General features: G+C 40.7%; 2 protein-coding genes across 3 annotated transcripts; one reads left to right on the forward strand and one right to left on the reverse strand.

The window, feature by feature from the left end:
- Nucleotides 1-354: 354 nt before the first annotated feature.
- On the reverse strand, nucleotides 355-6,561 carry ubxn6 (UBX domain protein 6). Its single transcript, XM_023404420.2, has 11 exons — nucleotides 6,385-6,561; nucleotides 5,727-5,884; nucleotides 5,031-5,095; nucleotides 4,780-4,908; nucleotides 4,541-4,638; nucleotides 4,276-4,351; nucleotides 4,092-4,176; nucleotides 3,672-3,891; nucleotides 3,119-3,249; nucleotides 2,830-2,978; nucleotides 355-2,221 (listed from the first exon to the last, which is right to left on the reverse strand). Exons 1-11 carry the CDS (start codon nucleotides 6,465-6,467, stop codon nucleotides 2,096-2,098), a joined length of 1,320 nt encoding a protein of 439 aa, XP_023260188.1. The 5' UTR covers nucleotides 6,468-6,561; the 3' UTR covers nucleotides 355-2,095.
- Nucleotides 6,562-7,437: 876 nt separating this feature from the next.
- On the forward strand, nucleotides 7,438-18,282 carry uap1 (UDP-N-acetylglucosamine pyrophosphorylase 1). 2 transcript variants are annotated; one of them, XM_023404467.2, is made up of 11 exons: nucleotides 7,438-7,558; nucleotides 8,455-8,769; nucleotides 10,089-10,293; nucleotides 10,956-11,131; nucleotides 11,247-11,419; nucleotides 13,885-14,078; nucleotides 14,219-14,359; nucleotides 15,853-16,041; nucleotides 16,307-16,348; nucleotides 17,383-17,449; nucleotides 17,566-18,282. In XM_023404467.2, the coding sequence occupies exons 2-11, from the start codon at nucleotides 8,487-8,489 to the stop codon at nucleotides 17,656-17,658; spliced, it is 1,563 nt and encodes a 520-aa protein (XP_023260235.1). In that variant the 5' UTR covers nucleotides 7,438-7,558; nucleotides 8,455-8,486; the 3' UTR covers nucleotides 17,659-18,282. The 2 variants fall into 2 exon arrangements, with proteins under 2 accessions (XP_023260235.1, XP_087029626.1); XM_087173500.1 differs by lacking the exon at nucleotides 16,307-16,348.
- The last annotated feature ends 878 nt before the right edge of the window (nucleotides 18,283-19,160 follow it).

Raw genomic sequence — 19,160 nt, forward strand, 5'->3', positions numbered from 1 at the left:
GCACTTATTCCCCCATCCATTGCAAAACTGCTCAAGTGCAGACAGGGTTGTCCTTCAGGATTTCTGGATTTTGCTGCTGAGGCAGCTACACAGAAGTGTTCACACCTGATGAAGCTGCCACCACCAAGATTCATGGTGGAGATGGTGTCTTTCTACTCATGTAATAAAACGGCGTAGCATGAGTGGATTAGCAAAGAAAGCCGTCCATTAATGGCTTACATTTACGTCAGATATCCATATGGTGTTTTAAAGGTCTTGGTTTGTGTTCAAGAAAGCTTTTTAGGGAATTCAACATTGTAATGGTTGTTGTATTATACACAGTATGTCATGTGTCAGTAGTTGAAGTAAACAGACTTGCCTCATAATTGTGTTTATTAAACAAAAGTTATGATGCAGTGCAAGCGATTTTCTTTTTTTTTTTGTTTTTACAGGCGGGTTAAAAAGCAATAGAACACAACTCAGAACATCTGGACAGATCACAACTGCTCACTGATTAATTTAATAAGATTACAATGCTGTTAAAACACTTAACACCCTTCCATCGAATACCTGTGGAGTACAGAAATGTTTCTTATGACTTACATGGCCTTACAAACACTGGGAGTGTATCAAATCCTTCATGAAACCGATTCTTGAGATCAGCTTGTTACAAGTTGTGTTTTTGGTGTGCAACTGAAATTGATGCAGGTTTAAGATGGTGAGGGGAAAAAAAAAACCCTACAACTTTCACTTGGGATGTATTAGATGAGTGGTGAGAGGTAGGTTGTTGTCATCTTAACTAACCACCGGCAAGACGAGCTATAAATAGCTTTTACACATTTGCCTGGTGTATATTCATAGAGCAAAACCACCACCAAAACAAATGTATTAACCTTCAATGACACGTTTCCAGGAAAAAAGGTGGATCTGAAACACTTAACATTAATGCCAGAGAAAGTTGCTTATGTGAAGTTTCTGCAGTGAACTAAATTAAATAGCTGTAATTTTACATTTTGGGCATTATACACACCTAGTGTTTTATATAGTTTTAAATAAAATACAAGAAAATATTTTGGTATTAGAATTGACAGCACATGTCTGACTCTCTGTATTGGGGACCGTATCTCTAAATATTTGCCTCAGCTTTAGACCAAGTCAAACTATCCAGAAAACAATGTTTGATTTATGATTCATGATCTGGGCTTGTGCTCATACATAGAAAAGTCATTACATTTGACCTTTTGATTATCGGAGCATCCACAAAAGCCTGTTTGTTGTACAACACTAAGGAGTGCAAGGCCACTGCAGAGCAGAGGACAAACAAACAACAGAAGCTTATGTATATTTGTGGTCACTGAGCCAGATTCATATCAAAATCAGACCAGTCGTCTATCAGATGACAGATTAAACAACTAGATAACCTTGAACACTGGCAAACAAAATTTAAAGCATTTCGAGCCAGTGCCAGCCTTGAGTAAAGCCAGTGCACTAACACCCAGTAGCTTTTGAAACCAAAGGAGCTACTGTAGGTGCTGAGATACTAAATACAATTCAATACTAAATACAATTCAAAAACAGTTTCCTATTCTTGATTTTATTCTATGTGACAGTGCAGTCAGATGTGTATATTTTATTTTTGTTAAGCAAGAGGGACTGTTTACTTAAAAAAACAAAAACAAAGGAGGAAGTGGTGACAGCTAAAACAAGGTCTCTCAACATGCCACATGAAGTATACCTGACTGGTTGGCTGCAGGGTAGAGCACAGAGGACTGCTGAGTCTGTTTACTACACAGCATGTACATTCAGGATGCATCACAAAACAACACGTGTCCCTTGCTTTCTCCTCTCCTCTGTTAGTTGTGCTTCAACAGAATGTGCTGCTGAGACAGACTGCAGGGTGACACAATCCCCACAGTGAAGACGGAGGGGTATGCTCAGCAGAACAAGCGCATTGAGGGTGAAGATGCCCCTAGTCTATCACTGCCAATGACGTAAGTTAGCATTTGTAAAAAAACAAAAAACACAATCATCACTAGTTGTTTGTAAGGAGCGATTTCAACCCTGAAGTGCCAGGCTGGAAGGTAGCAGGGAGAGTTCAGGGACAGAGTACGTCTGCTCAGTCAAGGGTCCGAATGGTTTCCAGCAGCTCTGGTTTGAGAAGGGTGGGGCTCTTTCCACCTGCAGCTGCAATATCTGCCTGCACAGCTGTATCCCAGGCAAAGGTGAGCAGAGCTGCAGGGACCTATGAAAAAACATACAGATATACTTAAATATTAACTGATTGTTCTATTAATTAATATGGTAAAATATTGACAAATGAATAGCAAGTTGTTACAATATATGAAATATTCTAAAATATACAAAAATATTCTAAAAGTGGTTTGTTTACAAGATAAATTCTTGTCTTCTTAAATCTGGCGTTAAATATTTTTCACAAAGATCAAAACAAACAATGTGTTGTCAAAATCATTTGTTCCTACTAAGGACAAAAATCTTCTGGGCTAAAATACGCACTTTCGTTAAAAAAATGTCTCAATATTTTCCAACAAAAGCTGCCCACTGTAGTTTTAGCAAAAGTTGCTCAAAACAGGCACAAAGTGCATTTGTTTGGAGTATTTTTTGTGGTGTCTTAGCAAGTATAAACGGCAGCAGGACATTGTACAGTATGTGGCATTGAGTCATAATAAAGTACAATGTCCATGTTCATAATAAAAAATCAGTTTGGCTCACTGAAGTCTTTCTGATGCAGCTCGAGGGCACAGACAATACTTGTTAGTAGGATCAATTCACTGTCAGTTTCTGTCTCTTCATTGTTTACAGTTTCAAGAAAGGTCTCTGGTTTCAACTCACCAAGTTTCGCTCTGCGAGAGCGACTTCTTCAGCCTCCTCTAGTTTTTGACCTCCAGGAGCAATGAGCTCAAAGGGCTGCCACCCGTCCGCCAGGGACTCCCGCACAAACCCAAACAACACAGGCAGCCGGTCCCACGCATAAAAGGTCCCTGGGGTCACAAAATTGCATTTACTGTCTCACTGCCATTTGTATGAAGACTATCAGCAAAAACAATTTTAATAGGTTTTTGAAAATTACAACTATAACTCAACTTTTTTCAATAATACTGATTAAAAACTCTGTTCTTACCTTGTAACAGGTTTCCATCAGGCAGTCTGATCCTGAGCAGGGTGTAGTTGTATTTCCTTCTCTCCCTCTGCTCCTCTTTCTCCCTCATGGCTTTTGTGCGCAGCATGGCGTTCTTCTCCACTAAATCACTCCTGAGAAACACACACAAGACAAACTGGTCATGGAGTGCAGGCTCCCTCAAAGGTTAGTCTCTGCTGATGGACAAACACTAATGGACCATGGTAATGGGAGTTGTACGTGACACACAATTTGGTATTTTTTGGCTTGAAAATCCCTACCAGGATACTAGTTTTCTGTGTGATTACATGCGTTTTATAGTAAAACAGTGCATAGTGAAAAAGGGAAATAGAACAAAAAGACTCAATCAATTGACTAAAGAAAGTGTTGCGATACAGTCTTTAAACTACCCTTCACCACTGAATTGAATTTACTGTTGACTTATTTTACATTTGCTATACATCCAATCTAAATTTAATCTTTTTATTAATGTATCAATCTATAAATGTAGTTCCTACAACTTAGACTGGAGCATCTGTTAACAAGGACTCTATACTTCTGCTGTTGCTCCCTCTTCAGCTCCTCTGCCGTCAGGTTGTAGAACTCTGAGGGCAGCTCGAAGCGTTGGGCGTTGGGAGACGGTCTGAAAGCTTGAGGCTGTCTGTCCAGCTGAGCTCTGATTGGCTCTCCACTCTGAAGACGATCCCTCCTCTCCTTCATCAGCTCCAGGGCATCGGGACTCTGCTCTGGTAACACCAGGAACTCCTCATCCTCCTCTGATCTCCAGGAAAGGTGAGCACAAGTGAAAACATGTTATGACTGTTAATCAAGACTTGTGTTTGCCATGTTAACTTTTTTTTATTTTTTTTTTTATTGATCTGTTGACTGTGATATATCAGTGAAAAACCACTGGCCAGTGCACAGAAAACAGCTTACGGGTATTTTTCAAAAGCATCAGGATTAATTTTTAATTTACCTTGACCCTCTACAGCAAACATAACGCTTATGAAGCCCAGGGCCTGCAGGAACTCTCTACTGCCCTCCACAGAACGCACTTTCTCCTGATACAGAACAAAAAGGAAGAATGAACTAAAAGAAATGCAAAACTCTTTCTCCTCAAAGGGATTCCATAAAATCTGAGTCTCTAGTTACTTACACACCTGAAACACCTTGTTGCTGAGTTTAATCTTCCTGTATTTCTCCTCTGTGGGACACTTACATATATTTTCCACATACCTGTTGAAAAAACAATGAACAAATGTGAAATAACAGGATAATTTTAAAATATTAAGTTAATGAATAAATTTAATTCTGAGAGAATAGTTAAAAAAAAAAAAAACAGCTCAAAAATTAAAGTCAATCTTAGTTGAACATAATCTTTCATCTGTCATTAGTATCATTGTCAATTACTGCCAAGTGTCTTACTTGCTTATGATGTCGACAGCAGTCTTCACTTTCTCTTTGTCTTTGTTAAATGTGTGGATCATCATAACAGAGGCCTCAACTGCATCCTCCTCAAACCTCTGGCAGTGAAACAGAGTACATGTTTTATCAACAGTACAAGCTAGGATATAATTTAATCCCATTCAAATCACAGTATTACGCTGCAAGCGCATTCCAATTCAAGCTAAAACAAGAACAAGTGACGATATCTTCGGACGTACCATTAAAATGGCCTCTTTAATGTGTACTTCCCTCTCACTCTTAGTTAAAGTGGCTCCAGTTAGCGGACAGGTGAAATACACACCTGACACTGAGAGACAGGCGGGATCTTTCACTGGCACGTGGGATCCCTGTAAAGAAAATGTTATTCACTAGTATCATCAGACTAAATACTTGTCACTGTAGGAATATAATCTTGAAGGTGACACTTCAGAAAGCTTGATTTAACCGAACAAATCGGTATATTACTTACCTCTGCTGTAGCTGCCTTATCTTTTTCAGCCAGTGCAGCCGCCTCTGCCTCCAGTTCCCTTTTAACTATGAGCAAATGCAGAAAATCATGCCATTATTTGTCCTTTCTAGTGGTCAGTGTATTTAGTATAACCAAAATATCATCAGTTTCATTAAAAAAGTGTGATTCTTTGGTCAAACTCTTATCTTGCAGTCAAACTATAGACTATAACCATTACCTACGAAGACATTCAAATGCCATCTGCTCATTAAATACTATAGTTCAACAGCTATATCCACTTTCCATAGATTTCATGGTTTGGGGATCTTACCTTAAAATATCAAACACATAGAATAAAAGGAAAAACCTCTACACTTTTGCAGCTTTTGCCATCAGCAAGGTAGCAAACAAAATGTGGCCTGATCATATAAGCACTAAGTAAAACATAAGACCTTCAATATCAGGAATGCACCAATTTGTTTTTTTAAGCCATTTGTTTTCAGCAAGTTGTCCTGAATGTGCAGAGAATTATAACATGTATTTTCTACGAAGCACATTCATCCCTTTGCCCTGATCTGAGTAACAGCCCCACATTTACATGTAATGACTTAAAAATAGCAACATTACTCAAAGCATGTTTGGTATCAGACACCACCCAGAGTGATTCATTACAAAAACTTGTGCATCACTGCAAATATGTGTGTTTACGTGTCTCACCCTGATTCCTAATGGCGTCCTGGGAGGTGTGGACCTTTGGCCGGGACTGCTGTTCAATCCTGGCCAGAGCTGCGGCTCCAGCCCTCTGTGCTCCTTCACTGGGAGCATGGCGGTTATGTTTGGCACTGGAGCTGCTCTGCAAAGCCTCAGGTTTGGTACTGTGGGGTTATGAGCAAAGAAAAGCCAAGTGAGGAGACATGTTACGACTTCACGTTAGCCCTAAAATCTCCCACTCATGAACTGAAGCTAACCCAAGCTATGTCACCGACAGCAAGCCCTCTATTTAACGAGCAGTTAAATCCTGGGTGGTTTAACAAACACTGCGAGTAGAAGTTTCTTTACATTGCTTAAACCATTGACTAAATAATCTTGTTCAAGGATTAACTGTTAGCTGCTCTGAAATTAGATGGACGCCTCCCACTGTGCTGAGTATTATATAATCTGTTGGCGCACAGTGTCAGACGATAAACGCTATCTAACAAACTGCGAAAGACCATTAATGAACATTGTTCTAGTGAGCTTTACGACATGCTTATAACAACCCAGTAATAATTTATGACTAGCTATCAGCTAACTCAATTTTGCACAGCGTTAGTCAGCTAGCTGAGTGGCTAGCTGAAGTTAGCGCTGTAGCAGCTGAGAAAAGTTTGCCATTTGCCTGGTATCTTGTGTTAGCTTCTTTCCAGGTCCCGCGGATTTAAATTTAATGTCTTTCTTAATGTCATCCAAAAACTTCTTCATTTCCGTTAGCTATCTGTGAAAATATGGCCGTAGAGACAGAGCACCCAGCCACTTAGCTAAGGGGAAGAGGACCAAAACAAAATTGCTTCTGCTGACTGAGAAACTGCTTCCGCCTCCAAAATTGGTCGTGTCGCCGCCTTGTGGCTGAGTTGAACACTGAAGAATAAAACGGACATAAGTGCAGTAATTGTGCTGCTTATGTTGTATAAAACATTTCTGGTTGGGATAGTGTGGGAAATAACTTAGATGCAAAGACCAAAGATCTGTGAGGAAGCATGAGTGACACAAGAAGGCCCAATCCCAATGTCCACCCTCACAGACTCACAGACTCACAGACTCTGACTTTCTCAAATAAATTGAAAGGGCAAATCTCAGCTTTGATCAATTTCAATGATCAAAAAGGCCAAATTGAGAACAATAACTGATGATATGACATAAAGTAAGAGAAGCACCTGCACAAAAAGTAATAAAACAATCATGGAGATGTAGTTGAACGGTTTATCTAACACTTGCTTTGAAGACTAATAGTTATTATGGGGAGTTGGCCTGTCAGTTAAGGACCTTGACAGAGGAGCTTAAGTGAAACCCAAAAGGTGGAAAAAAAAACCCAGCATATATTATAAAAAGACAAACACTGATTTTTTTTCAGCAGTAACTCAGCAAGAAATCAGCAAATCAGCAAATCATGTTTCCAAACAGTTCAGAATTTATATGAGAGAGAAGGAGCAAAAAAAGAGGAAATGTACAAAAATACTTGAGTAAATGTTACTTGTCACCTCTGTATATTGACATTAAGCTTCTTTGACAAGGAATTTTCCAAATTTATCCAGAGTTTCTCGGTTTGTTTTCTGACATAATTCTTTGCGACATTGAAAATTTTAAGATTTACGAGGAGCACTTAAAAGCAGCACTCCTGCTGGCCGCACACACACACACACACACACTCTCTCACGGCGCCGCCGTTAGTGCCACGTCAAACGTGACGTAGCCGGAGGTGTAGTCCGGGTGGGAGGTGCTGTGACTGCCAGCACAAAAAGTCATACAGCCTCTGGCTTTAATGGTCTTCAAACACAGAGGAGTCCTCGTGAGAGGTGAGAGTTTAATATTGAATTCATCATATCTTTTCTGTTTTCACTCAGCTGACAGTTAGCCGGATAGCTGCTAGCTAGTGTCTGCTCGGCTCTGGTTGTTGCCTCTGTGACTCGTGTGTTGCTGCTCCTGCTGAAGACAGAGGCTAACCACGGTGACTGATACATGTAACTTAGCTTTACGATACACAGCATAAGTCTTATTCTGGATAGTAGAGTTTAGTAAACGGTCTATTTCTTTACACTACGGTACTTCTGAATATTTTCCTGTTGCGTGTTAAACGAGGCATGCCTGCTCTGTTTTGGTGAGGAGAATAGCCCTAACTTCAAAATCCTGTGGAAGACTTGTCAACCCCTCCTGGAAACGTAAAATGTGGACCTTTTATCTTAGATCAGAATTATGTCATGCTTATGTGACAGCAATCTCTTTCAAGTAAATCTTTAGGCGTATATGACTACAGTCTTCAGCATCCAGTTCATTACAGTGGTTACTTCAGTCATGGTTTTACTGATGCTCACCATTGTAATTGTTGTTGCATTATAATGTACGTGGTTGTGCCAGTCTTACCAGTTGTAGAAAATGCTAAGGTTATGAGTCAAATCTTCACCTTCATACAACTTCATCTTCCTTCACTATGGCCAGGTGCCAGATGTGTAACTCTGGCAAGGGAATACCAAATTCCTTTCATTCTGACTGAACGTATCTAGTTTCCTCTCCCTTAGTATAATCAAATTTAATTGAAAGAAATATTAGAACCATCCTTAAAAACCCAACTCATGTGTGTAATGAATTTGTCTTCATGTCAAGTAATTTCCTAAATTTCCAGAAACATACCCGAGGTGATCTCAGTGATTGTGGCCTGCTTACCACTCATCCCATGTTTTCATCTGTGTTTCAGTGTGACAGAGTTAATCAAAAGCACTGTTGATCATGGACCTCAGCGCCAGCGGACTCACCCAGAGGTTGGCTGAAGCCGGCCAGTCTCACCTCCTACAGTTCTGGAGTGAGCTGAGCCCTAAGGAGCAGGCCGACTTGACCCACGACATGCAGGGGATGGACTTTAATGAGATCAGTGGATTCTTCAAAAACGCCATGGAGACATCCAGCAGCAGCAAACATGACAAGATGGATGCCCGCATGGAGCCAGTGCCCCGGGAGGTGCTAGGGAGTGTGACGAGGGACAGAGAGAGTCTCAAAGACTGGGAACTAGCAGGTGAGCTCCATTGAAAGTGTTTCTGCCTCAAAAATGTTTATTGTGCCCATACCTCTATTTGTCAAAGTGCCACTGTTATAAGGAAACTAAGAGGATTTTATGGCAGTATTTGATTTTTATTGGATTTATAACAATGTCAGTACAATAGAAGAGAGAGAGGTATGAACTATTACCAGTTGTTAAACAAGTAATAGTAAGAAGAAAAGACTTGAGGGCAAAAAGTCCTTCAGAGACTACAGCCTTGCAATTAAGACTTGTTCAAATAGTCACTTATGGCTTACAGGTAAGAGAGAGAAAATAATTCCTGTATCTGCCTGGGAAGCTTTGAGGGGATTAAAACATCACATGCTATGATGTTGAGATGGATCTGTGGGCATTCTGATAATGTGTTAACAATACTTTCAGAGGGATGAGAAGCCCCTTTAATCAAATCTTAGCTCATAGCTTGTTGCAAAGTCCTAGCTGAGTAGCACTAGAAACTCCCCATTTACCCTCCGTGTGGTTGTCTAAACTCACTAACTATCCCCAGTCTAACTCTCCCAGTCTCTGTAGATTTGAAATATGAGTGAGTCAGATTGTGTTGTTGATTATGCTTTTGCGCAATCCCCCTTGCAGTGAGGGTCTGACCATTTAGTGAGTGTGTTGGGTTTTTTTTCCAGAGGGGGGATGACAGTGGAGGTGGGCAGCATAGAACATCTGGTTTTGATCTGGGTCTGACGTAAATAGAGTTGCTGCTTGACCCTTCATGAGGTCACCCTGCTTTGTTGGGCCCAAATCTGTGTGCAGGGTGTGGTGTGTGTTGTGTGTGTGTCTGTGTGTGTGGGAGAGTAGTCAAAGTCTAGCAGTCCTGCCCAGTACAAGGGTATAAACCTTGTCTTTTGGCACCCACAAGTATAAAGAGTGCATATATTAAGTCACATATCAGCAGTTTATGTAAGATAAAACCACTGAACCAGTTGAACAGTTCAGGGCTAATTTAATATATCATATTGCCAGAGTCCAGTAGGACTAGACTAGTCATAAAATGTTGAGCGATGGCTTTAATGATATCATCAATAATTTTTATCAGCATCGTTTGTGGTTTGTTATACAAGTTTGTTATTATTTTTTCTAAGATGTTCTTACAAAGGTAATAAGAATGCACTATGGCCATCACTAGAGATTAGATACTGTGCTAGTAAATTGGGATTGTACACCATCATATCAATACGTGAACAGAGATATGTTTCACTGTCTCAAATAGACTTTAAAGGACTTGTATTCAATCAGACCTTAATGCGACTATTTATGACTGTTCAAACTGTTCTGTGCCCCTTCAGGTCTTCAATGCATCTCTCAGAGCAAAGTGGCGGTCCTGCTGCTGGCTGGCGGCCAAGGTACCAGACTGGGGGTCTCTTACCCCAAAGGCATGTATGACGTGGGGCTGCCATCCCACAAAACCCTCTTTCAGATCCAGGCTGAACGCATTCTGAAGCTACAACAGCTGGCTGAGCAGAAGCACAAAATCAAGTGCTGTATTCCCTGGTAAGAAACCATGTTATGCTTTAGCAGGGTATTTAGGAAGAGATGATGACTAAGCTGTTTTAGTTACAATGTCAGTTGAATCTGCTGCTTTATTTGAGAAAAATAAACAGAGATATGCTACAAACACTATCTCCATATTTGCAATTAAAGCCAATAACATTTGTCCCAGTTGTGTTTGCACATTGACTTACTGGGTCAAATCACTGTGAGCATCAAAGGAATCTCAATTAAGGAAGTTGTGTTACTGGAAAAGGATTAGTTCCCTGTGGAGCAGGGAAATTTTGAAAGATAGAGATACCGGGAAGGCAGTGGAGTGCATAAAGTCTTTATAACACTGTAGTAAGGTCAAATGAACAATGAAGTTTATGTCAGAAATGGCAGAATGACATATCTCTCAGCAAGTCTGTTTTTGTAAAGGAGGTTGTTATTTTTTTATTGTCTGTCATGTACTTGAACTTTTATGCCCCTGGCTTGGGGTGACGTCAGCTTAGCTGTAAGTCTTGTTTTGTGAACGGTCTTTTATGTAATTGAAATGGTCTTCCTACGTTTATATCCCCCTTTTCCTTCAGATACCTGTTTTAAAGTTGTGTAAATTATATAAAATAGAAAGGAAAACAAATAATGTGAGAATCAGGACTAAGTTCCTTTTCCGTTGCCTTCAGGTACATCATGACCAGCGGGAGGACGATGGAGTCAACAAGGGAATTCTTCTCACGTCATAGCTACTTTGGCTTGGACAAAAACAACATCATCTTCTTTCAGCAGGGCATGCTTCCAGCCATGGACTACAGTGGCAAGATCATCCTGGAGAACAAAGGAAAGCTCTCCATGGCCCCTGGTAAGCTCCCTCAGGATTTGTGATTTTTTTTTTTTATATAGTGCTTTCTAGTGTGAGACTGTCTTATTTATCAGTTCTCATGTTTCAAACCAGTCTGTCTGTGCTTGTATTTCAGATGGGAATGGGGGTCTTTACAGAGCTCTGGGGAATCAGGGCATCATGGAGGACATGGAGCAGAGGGGGATTGCGTTCATCCATGTGTATTGTGTAGATAACATCCTGGTCAAAGTGGCAGACCCCTCCTTTGTTGGTTTCTGTGTGGAGAAGGGAGCGGACTGTGGAGCTAAGGTTGGTCACCCCTCCTGCTCTTTCTGTCTGTAGCTGTCTTTTTTTCCCACCTGATTTGATGAATTGCAGCACTAATTACTGTAGGTCTGAAACTTAATTATCTGTGATTGAGGTCCAATTTCTTTCAATTTTGAAAATAGTATTTTTGTGACTACTATGGTCTTTAGGTGTGTTTCACATGGCAGTAAAAGTCTCTATCATCAGATGCTTCATTTTAAGAAAAGCAAGATTAACAAAGGTTGACACAGTAGCAGACTTATCATATTCCTGCCATAAAGTTGCTTGATACAATGAACTCACTCCACTGATACACTGATAAACTGAGACTTGTCTTTTATCAGACCAGGAAGTTATAATAACATTGCAGGTATGCACGCAATAAGGTTTAAGGTTAAAAAAAACATCCATATTAGTCACTGACATACTTAAGTGTGTTGTAAGTGGAGAAGAACTTTACAAGGAAACAAACTACTTCAGCAGTCAAACCTAATTGCAGGCTGCATGTGATCCAGTCTGATCAGTCGGTCAACATTTTAAATTCCAGGACGTTTGGTTTGCGGATGTAGATCAGTATCTTTGGAGTGTGTGGCAGTCTTGTTTCAAAGGGTGTGGTCAGTTTGCTGTCAAGCGTCTACACAGCCGCACTTTCTGCAGCTCACCACTGGGTGGCGATACAGGCTACTTTGTCGCCTCCTGTAGTCTTTTGAGCATTAAATTCATTACAGCTTTCTAGGAAATTTGAGGCTTGAGCCCAGAATCTTCCTCCACTTTTCATCATGGTCTCAGATAACATGGGTGTTTTTGAGAAGATGACACTTTTTCCTAAACAGTTGCTTTGGACAGAGGGTGCTCTCATTTTGGGGAAGGAAAAGGGTTTTTCAGGGTATAGTAGTTGTACTGGAAACCTTTCCACTAGCAAATAAACAGTCTTCATGGTTAATTGTTTTAACTTTTCTTAGTTTTTTTCATAATCTTATTTTTGTCTGGCTAGTAACAGTTATCAGTACAGCTAACATACTGAACAGGAAGCGACTCACAGAACAGGTCCATCAGTTTGAGATAAGTTTGAGATAAGGGTCGATGGAAACTCACAAAACTAGTTGTGAGTTTTGTCCTTTGTAGTTACAGTGATTTGGCCTCTGTTATATACTTAATTAGTCAAGAAAGACAGTGGTTCTATGGGCATAATAAAGGGAAAAAGGAGAGATAAAACATGAATAAAGAACAATTGAAAATGCACTGAGACATTTTATGTTATACAATTTATAGAGTATAAAGCAACATGATATAGAAGTACTGCATGTGATACTGTTGTTCTGGTAGGCGTTGTTGAAGCCCAAAGGACAACACTTATTGAAAGCTTAAGGGACCAGACTTAAACAAGATTAGAAAAATTGTTGAACTTGTGCAGAGTAGTTGAGTCAATTCTGCAAAAAATGCACTGGGTGATACTGTAAGTTACTTGTTGGCTGGCTTATGGAGCACTGAGTGGCTTGTTGCTATTGACGTCAGTTTGGTCTCCTGTTGTAAAAGTTGTTTGAGTTGTTGTTGCTAAGGTCACCACTGGTAGGAGATGCAATTAACAATAGACAATAAACCAGAAAGAGCAATTTGCAAGCATTAGGAAACGTGCCTTTGTTGACTCATAACCAAATGAGCAATTGCACGTAGGCATAAGGACCAAAAAAGTCCAAATATGTTGTTCAATATCTCCTGCTGGGGAAAAAGGATGTGGCATTTGTGACTAACCACTGCTGTCAGGCTCTCCATAGGTTTTGAAATAAATTTCCATACCATGGCAACTCCGTCAAAATACCTAATCAAGTTTCCTGGTTTTCTTAGTTCTTCTTATCACAGTTTTGCCCCCTTGTCTTTTTTAAAATCACGTTAGTCAGGTCATGTTTCTGTTGGATATGCAGAGAGATCCCTGTGTCTGAACTTCTTGTAAGTCAGACTGGATGTGTCTAAGCACGATATTTCATTGCAGTACCACAATGAAAACAATTTTTTTATCATATTTTCCAGCTAACACAGAATAGATTGAAATATTGAACTGAGGATCATCCAGACCCTGCTCCTGCTTGACATTATGAATTGTGCGGTGGAGCAGAGATGGAAGGATCAGATCAGAGCAGAGTCCCACCCTCCCATCATAAATTACTAAGCTCCACTACAGTTCATGTGGCTTCACCACCACCTCCTACCCCTCACCCCACCCTGCTCACCAAACCCCTCATCAGGACTCCACTCTGTAATTAGGAACCAACAGATGGGGAGAGGGTTTTTTTCATTTACTGCAAGCTTCAACTTACTGGCTGTAGAAAGTGGAAGGTTTTAAAGAGCAAAGTCCTATTTTAATGAAGTAGTTACTCGTGTAAATAGTTCAGTTCTCCTCCTTGTAGCTACAGTTTTTTTTTTTTTGTTCAACGAGTTACAAATTTCTTCTTGTGACTTAAATTTTCCAGGTGGTGGAGAAAACCAATCCAACAGAGGCGGTGGGTGTGGTCTGCAAGGTGGATGGGCGTTACCAGGTGGTGGAGTACAGCGAGATCACCCTAGCAACTGCCGAGAAGCGGAGTGATGATGGTCGGCTGATGTTCAACGCAGGAAACGTGGCCAATCACTTCTTCAGCTTTCCCTTCCTCAGAGACGTAGTACAGTAAGACAAATGCTTACTGAACATTTTTCTGTGGTTCTGGTTGCCTCTGGCATCAAGAGTAACTCAACATCATTATACAGTGAATGTGCAGCCAACTCTTTTTAAAAAAAAAAATAAAAGTTTTTATTTAAATCCATCAGGAAGTACGAGCCGAAGCTGCAGCACCACGTGGCCCAGAAGAAGATCCCATATGTGGATGCTCAGGGTCAACTAATCAAACCAGACAAGCCAAATGGGATTAAAATGGAAAAGTTCGTCTTTGACATCTTCCAGTTTGCCAAGTGAGTTGCAGTGCATTTTTTCCACAGAGGGCACAGAGTGTGTGTGTGACGGTGTCAGCCGATGGCATCATACCACAAACTAAAAGCTCTTAAAGTAATAAGAATACAATGAATATCTTATGCTCCTTTTGAAAGGTGACTGAGTTGCATTATGTTCTGCTGGCCTCCGAGCTCGGGGTTTGACTGGTCCTTGATCCGTCCTTCCCTGCATGAACCAACCCCCTTTTTCCAGTCCCGATCTCTATCCATCAGCCTCAGTCATGCCATTGCTCCGAGGTCTGGTCCAGCAGATCGGGCCTGCCAAGCTCTCTGCAGGAGGACGGAGGTTTATGAGCTGTTCACTCATTCCACCTCCTCCAATGTTACATGACATCATCTTTGAGTCACGCCACTGCTAATAGAACTTTACATCTAATGAAAGGATTCCTGTAATGATTGACTGATGGAAAAACACTGCAGACATGTCCAGCTTCCTTCGAGGTTTATTCGCCATATTTCAAAGTAGCAAAGATGAGAAATAGTTTTTTGGTGTTGCTGAGGAGATGGATTACAGTTGTGCCCAGACTGGCAGCTCTAGCAGAATCCAGATGGGCTGACTCACTTTGCAGCCTGATTTTAAAAAGGTCCTACTGTTTTCTGTTCTTTCTCAGTACTGTTTGGTCTAGGCTCTCATAGTCTTTTTGTGTGGCCACATGTGCCATATATTATGTGTGTCTTAGTCACAAGGCTTTCCACATTTGGTTGCTGTTCAACGGCAAAGTTTTGATAATGCTTATTTTATTAACTTCAACTATGTAATGCATCCTTTCTGACTCTTTATTGTGTAACAAGGCACGTGGCCTGATTAAGTGCTCCCGGGTGCAGTGCAGCCACACGCAGCATTGCAGGATCATGTGACGCACACTGGCGCAGAAAAACATTTCCCCATACACAATCATTACAAAAGAAAGGTGTCAAGTGCCTAGGTGATGAGTCCATTAACCTGTGGAACCGTGTGTCCTCAAAATGTCAACTTTTCATGAGTTACGTGGTTTTTTAAATGGTTTGTTAAACATAAGAGGTCTTCTCAACCTACAAAGCAACACTTAATCTTTTGTTTTTTATATAAAAAAAATAACATTTTTTTAAATCACCATGTAGATTACAGGAAAGAAACAAAGTACACAATTCATATCAACCATCTGCTGTGATGACAGTGCAGGCTAGGGCAGCAAATAACAATTTTTGCACAATAAATATTTGATTGTTTTTTTTCCAATTAATTTATCAATATAAACCTATAAAATGTCAGAAAACAGTTAAATATGCCTGTCACAAACGGTCTATAATGGTATAACGATTTATGATTATATAAAACAGAGAAAAGCAACAAATCTTACATTTGACAAGCTGTTTACAACGATAATATTATGTAGCTTGTCATTCCGGTACTCGGTGCTCTTTGCTGACGCTCTTTGCCCATGTGCTGATGTGATGCTGTGTGTTTCCAACAGGACGTTTGTTGTGTATGAAGTGCTGAGGGAGGACGAGTTCTCCCCGCTGAAGAATGCAGACAGTCAGGACGGAAAGGACACACCCACCACAGCCAGACACGCCCTCATGTCCCTCCACCACCGCTGGGTGCTCAATGCTGGTGGCCACTTCATCGACGAGAATGGCAGACGCGTGCCTGCCATACCCAGGTGACCACAGCCAGCCGGCTAAAATACACCATCATGCATGTCATGTCATGTCACTTCACAAGACAAACACTCTCCATGTTTAGCATGAAAACAGAAGTGGGTTCCCACCTTCCAAACACTCCCCACATGTTGTGTACAAACTACATGCATTGGCTCTTTTTGTTTTGTTTGTATTAGAAACATCATATTCTTTTAGCTTCACACTCTCACTTCCCCTTCTCTCATGCTTGGTCTTGCTCCTGTGTGTCCCGTGCAATGTTTCCAGAGACGGAGCGGCAGGCAGTGTCACAGATGATGGCAACAGAAAGTAATTATCCCCCTGCAGTACTGAGTGCATGGTGATGGGGTTTTGGCTTTCTTTCCCTCTCTCTCATATTTGTTAACACTACTTCTGATCCTCGACGCCCACTTTCCTTCATTACCACTGAAAAAAGGAATCCATGTGGACACATGCAGGGCGGCAGCCATTTTTCTGTCTGTCTTACAGTCAGCTGTGATGAAGGAAATGACAGCGAGGATCAGTTTAGATGACTGAAAACGCAGTGCTCTTAGTGTCCTGGTCAGATGATGTACAGTCATAATGATCTGCTGACAGATCATTTCCCCCTCAGATGGTTGCTACTAATGCATATAATGTATTGCATGCTGGGTAATGGGCTCCAGTCGCACTGTATAACAAACAGCAACAACTCTGTTGCAATAGGTGATGGACCTGTGGATTCGTGCGTGAAATAGTTACGACAAGGGCAGCCGATCTTTGCCTGCTAGTTTGCCTTTGAGTTTAAATCCACCTGCTTGTTTTAAAACTGAAACAAATGTGCATGTGCTTCAGCAACATTCGTGGCGCCCATGAATGTTATTCAGGCTCTTAAAAGGTGTGCTTCTTCCCTAATCATTCAGCTTTTCCTTTATTCTCATGATACAGCTGTGTGGACAGCTGCTCAGCAGAACACCTGAAACACCTGATGTGTGATTAGTGATTGTTGTCTGTAATGATTATCTAGAAATAAACAATCTGAGTGACAGTAATGTGGCGCCAAGTTCCTCCAGTTCGTCAAAAGCACTGGGTGGAGATGCATACGCATGAACTGTCATTCTTCTGTTTTCTTCTAGAGGAAGTCTGTTACGGGTCAGAAGACTAATCACTGGTCTTGTTTGAGAATGATGAAGCTCTGATTCTCTGCCTTTGAACTCTAATCACAAGCCACGGTAGAAGAACAGCTGTGTCAAGGACTCAGCTGCTTCTCTCGCTACAGTCCCTCTAGTTTTTTCAGTAGACAATCACTCATTCTGTTTCTTTTTATCTTCCGATCTTCCCCGAATTTGTCCTTTCTAACGCAGCCTGAAGGATGGAACAGACCTGCCAATCAAATGTGAGATCTCCCCTCGGGTGTCCTACGGGGGAGAGGTAAGGAGGCAATGCCTAATGTAGTAAAAGATGTTGTTCTGCTCCCGCTGTTAACCTGAAATAATCAGTCTGTACACCCACTACCAATGACCTGATGGTGTCTGTAATTCTTTAAGGGTCTTGAAGAGTTGGTGAAGGGACGAGAGTTTCATCCAACCCTGATGATCGACGAGCGTGGAGTCCACGAGCTGGTGAAGAACGGAGTTTAGACAATGAAAGAGAGAGTGAGAGAGAGAGAGAGAGAGAGAGAGAGAGGGACAACCCAAAGATCTACCTCCCTTTGTCTCTTAACGTTTGTAGGGAGAAACTGTGATATCAGCGCTGTGCAATAACAAGTGTCATGTGCATGTGTTCAAGACAGGTTGTTCTGTCCGAAATGAATGAACGAGGAAGTGTATCGTTTACTTTTCAGCGCAAGTTTTCTTTACTTTGTCTGTCGATGTCATTCATAGTTAATATTTGTTTCGAAGAGCACTTGAACACAGCATGAGATGAAGGACGAAATCCCTACTGACTGGGTGAAGCAGTCTTAAGGTGCATCTATTTATTTTCCTTATGAGACTTATTTTTATATGTACTGATAGATGCTTTATAGGTGGGAATTACCATCTACTCATTTTACCTGATTTTTATACGGTATTGGACTGAGATAAAAAGATCAGTACTCTGTTTCTTACTAGCATGTTATCAAGGTACATGGTATGGACTGTGGGGGGTATTTATAATATTTGCTTCTTTTCTGCTTGTAATCATGGAAGGTTAGATGTTATTTAGCTTTAAGATAAGCTATGATTTCTATCATCTTTATTAAAGAAATCTCCTGCTTGAAAAAACCTATGAATGTGTTGTCTTGTGTGAGAGTGCGTGTTCTGTACAAATACGCCTACAATATGTGAATGTGTGAGTTTCACTTGCCAGTGTCTGCAGGGTGTGCTTTTTGCATTATAGCTCCTGGTGTCTTGAATCAGAGTTTCCAGCACATGGTTTATGTTTAAGATGGGCCAGAGCATGCAATGCTGTTGCAGCTATTCAGGAAATATTCTTTGTGGCTCCTTTGTGACTCGTTTTCTTTCTTACTCTCCAGCTCTGTTACTGCATTATGATGTGAAAGACTGCAGTATGTTTACTTTAGCAGAAAAACACCTACTTTCATGGTGTCCTAGTTTGTACACAGATCTCTGTTCAGATGCTTTAAAAACATTTATGAAACCCAAATATGAAGTTCTACTCCAGAGATATTTTTTTAAATGTCTAACAAGACAGCTATGCTTTTAGCTAAATGCTAACACTAGCATGGCTGCATGCTCTCAATGACGATGTTAACTTGCTGATGTTTAGCAGGTGTAATGTTTATTTTCTAAGCAAACTTACAGATTAAAGTATTAACCTGATGATGACGCTAGATGAAAAGTCATATAAATGTCCATAGGTGTCGAGACATTTAATGCAATGTCAACCTTGTGGTGGCGCAAGTGGAAAAGTCAGCACTAAACTCATCAGGATTCTTCCTCTGGGTACTTTGAATGTCAATATAAAATTTCATGGTAATCCATCAAATAGTTTAGATATTTCAATCTGGAGCAGTGGTGGACTGACTGACTGATCAACGTTGCTATCCCTAGATCGCTGGCATGGCTAAAAATGTACAAAAGCAGCTGAAAAAAAAAAAAAAAAAATCAAAAATATCCATTCAAGTAGACAATAAAATCCT

This window comes from Seriola lalandi, unplaced genomic scaffold (assembly GCF_002814215.2).
Source record: "Seriola lalandi dorsalis isolate HSWRI2012SDOR001 ecotype SW California unplaced genomic scaffold, Sedor1 jcf7180002054244, whole genome shotgun sequence".
Classification (NCBI taxonomy): Eukaryota; Metazoa; Chordata; class Actinopteri; order Carangiformes; family Carangidae; genus Seriola; species Seriola lalandi.

Excerpts from the sequence above, each read along its gene's own strand:
- uap1 (XM_023404467.2), top strand. The coding sequence starts at position 8,487 with ATGGACCTCAGCGCCAGCGGACTCACCCAGAGGTTGGCTGAAGCCGGC. Across the intron at positions 8,770-10,088 it reads CAAAGACTGGGAACTAGCAG|GTCTTCAATGCATCTCTCAG; the intron begins GTGAGCTCCATT and ends GTGCCCCTTCAG. Across the intron at positions 14,360-15,852 it reads GACATCTTCCAGTTTGCCAA|GACGTTTGTTGTGTATGAAG; the intron begins GTGAGTTGCAGT and ends TGTTTCCAACAG.
- ubxn6 (XM_023404420.2), bottom strand. The coding sequence starts at position 6,467 with ATGAAGAAGTTTTTGGATGACATTAAGAAAGACATTAAATTTAAATCC. Across the intron at positions 3,892-4,091 it reads GTTTGCTGTAGAGGGTCAAG|AGGAGGATGAGGAGTTCCTG; the intron begins GTAAATTAAAAA and ends CCTGGAGATCAG. Across the intron at positions 2,979-3,118 it reads TGATGGAAACCTGTTACAAG|GGACCTTTTATGCGTGGGAC; the intron begins GTAAGAACAGAG and ends TTGTGACCCCAG.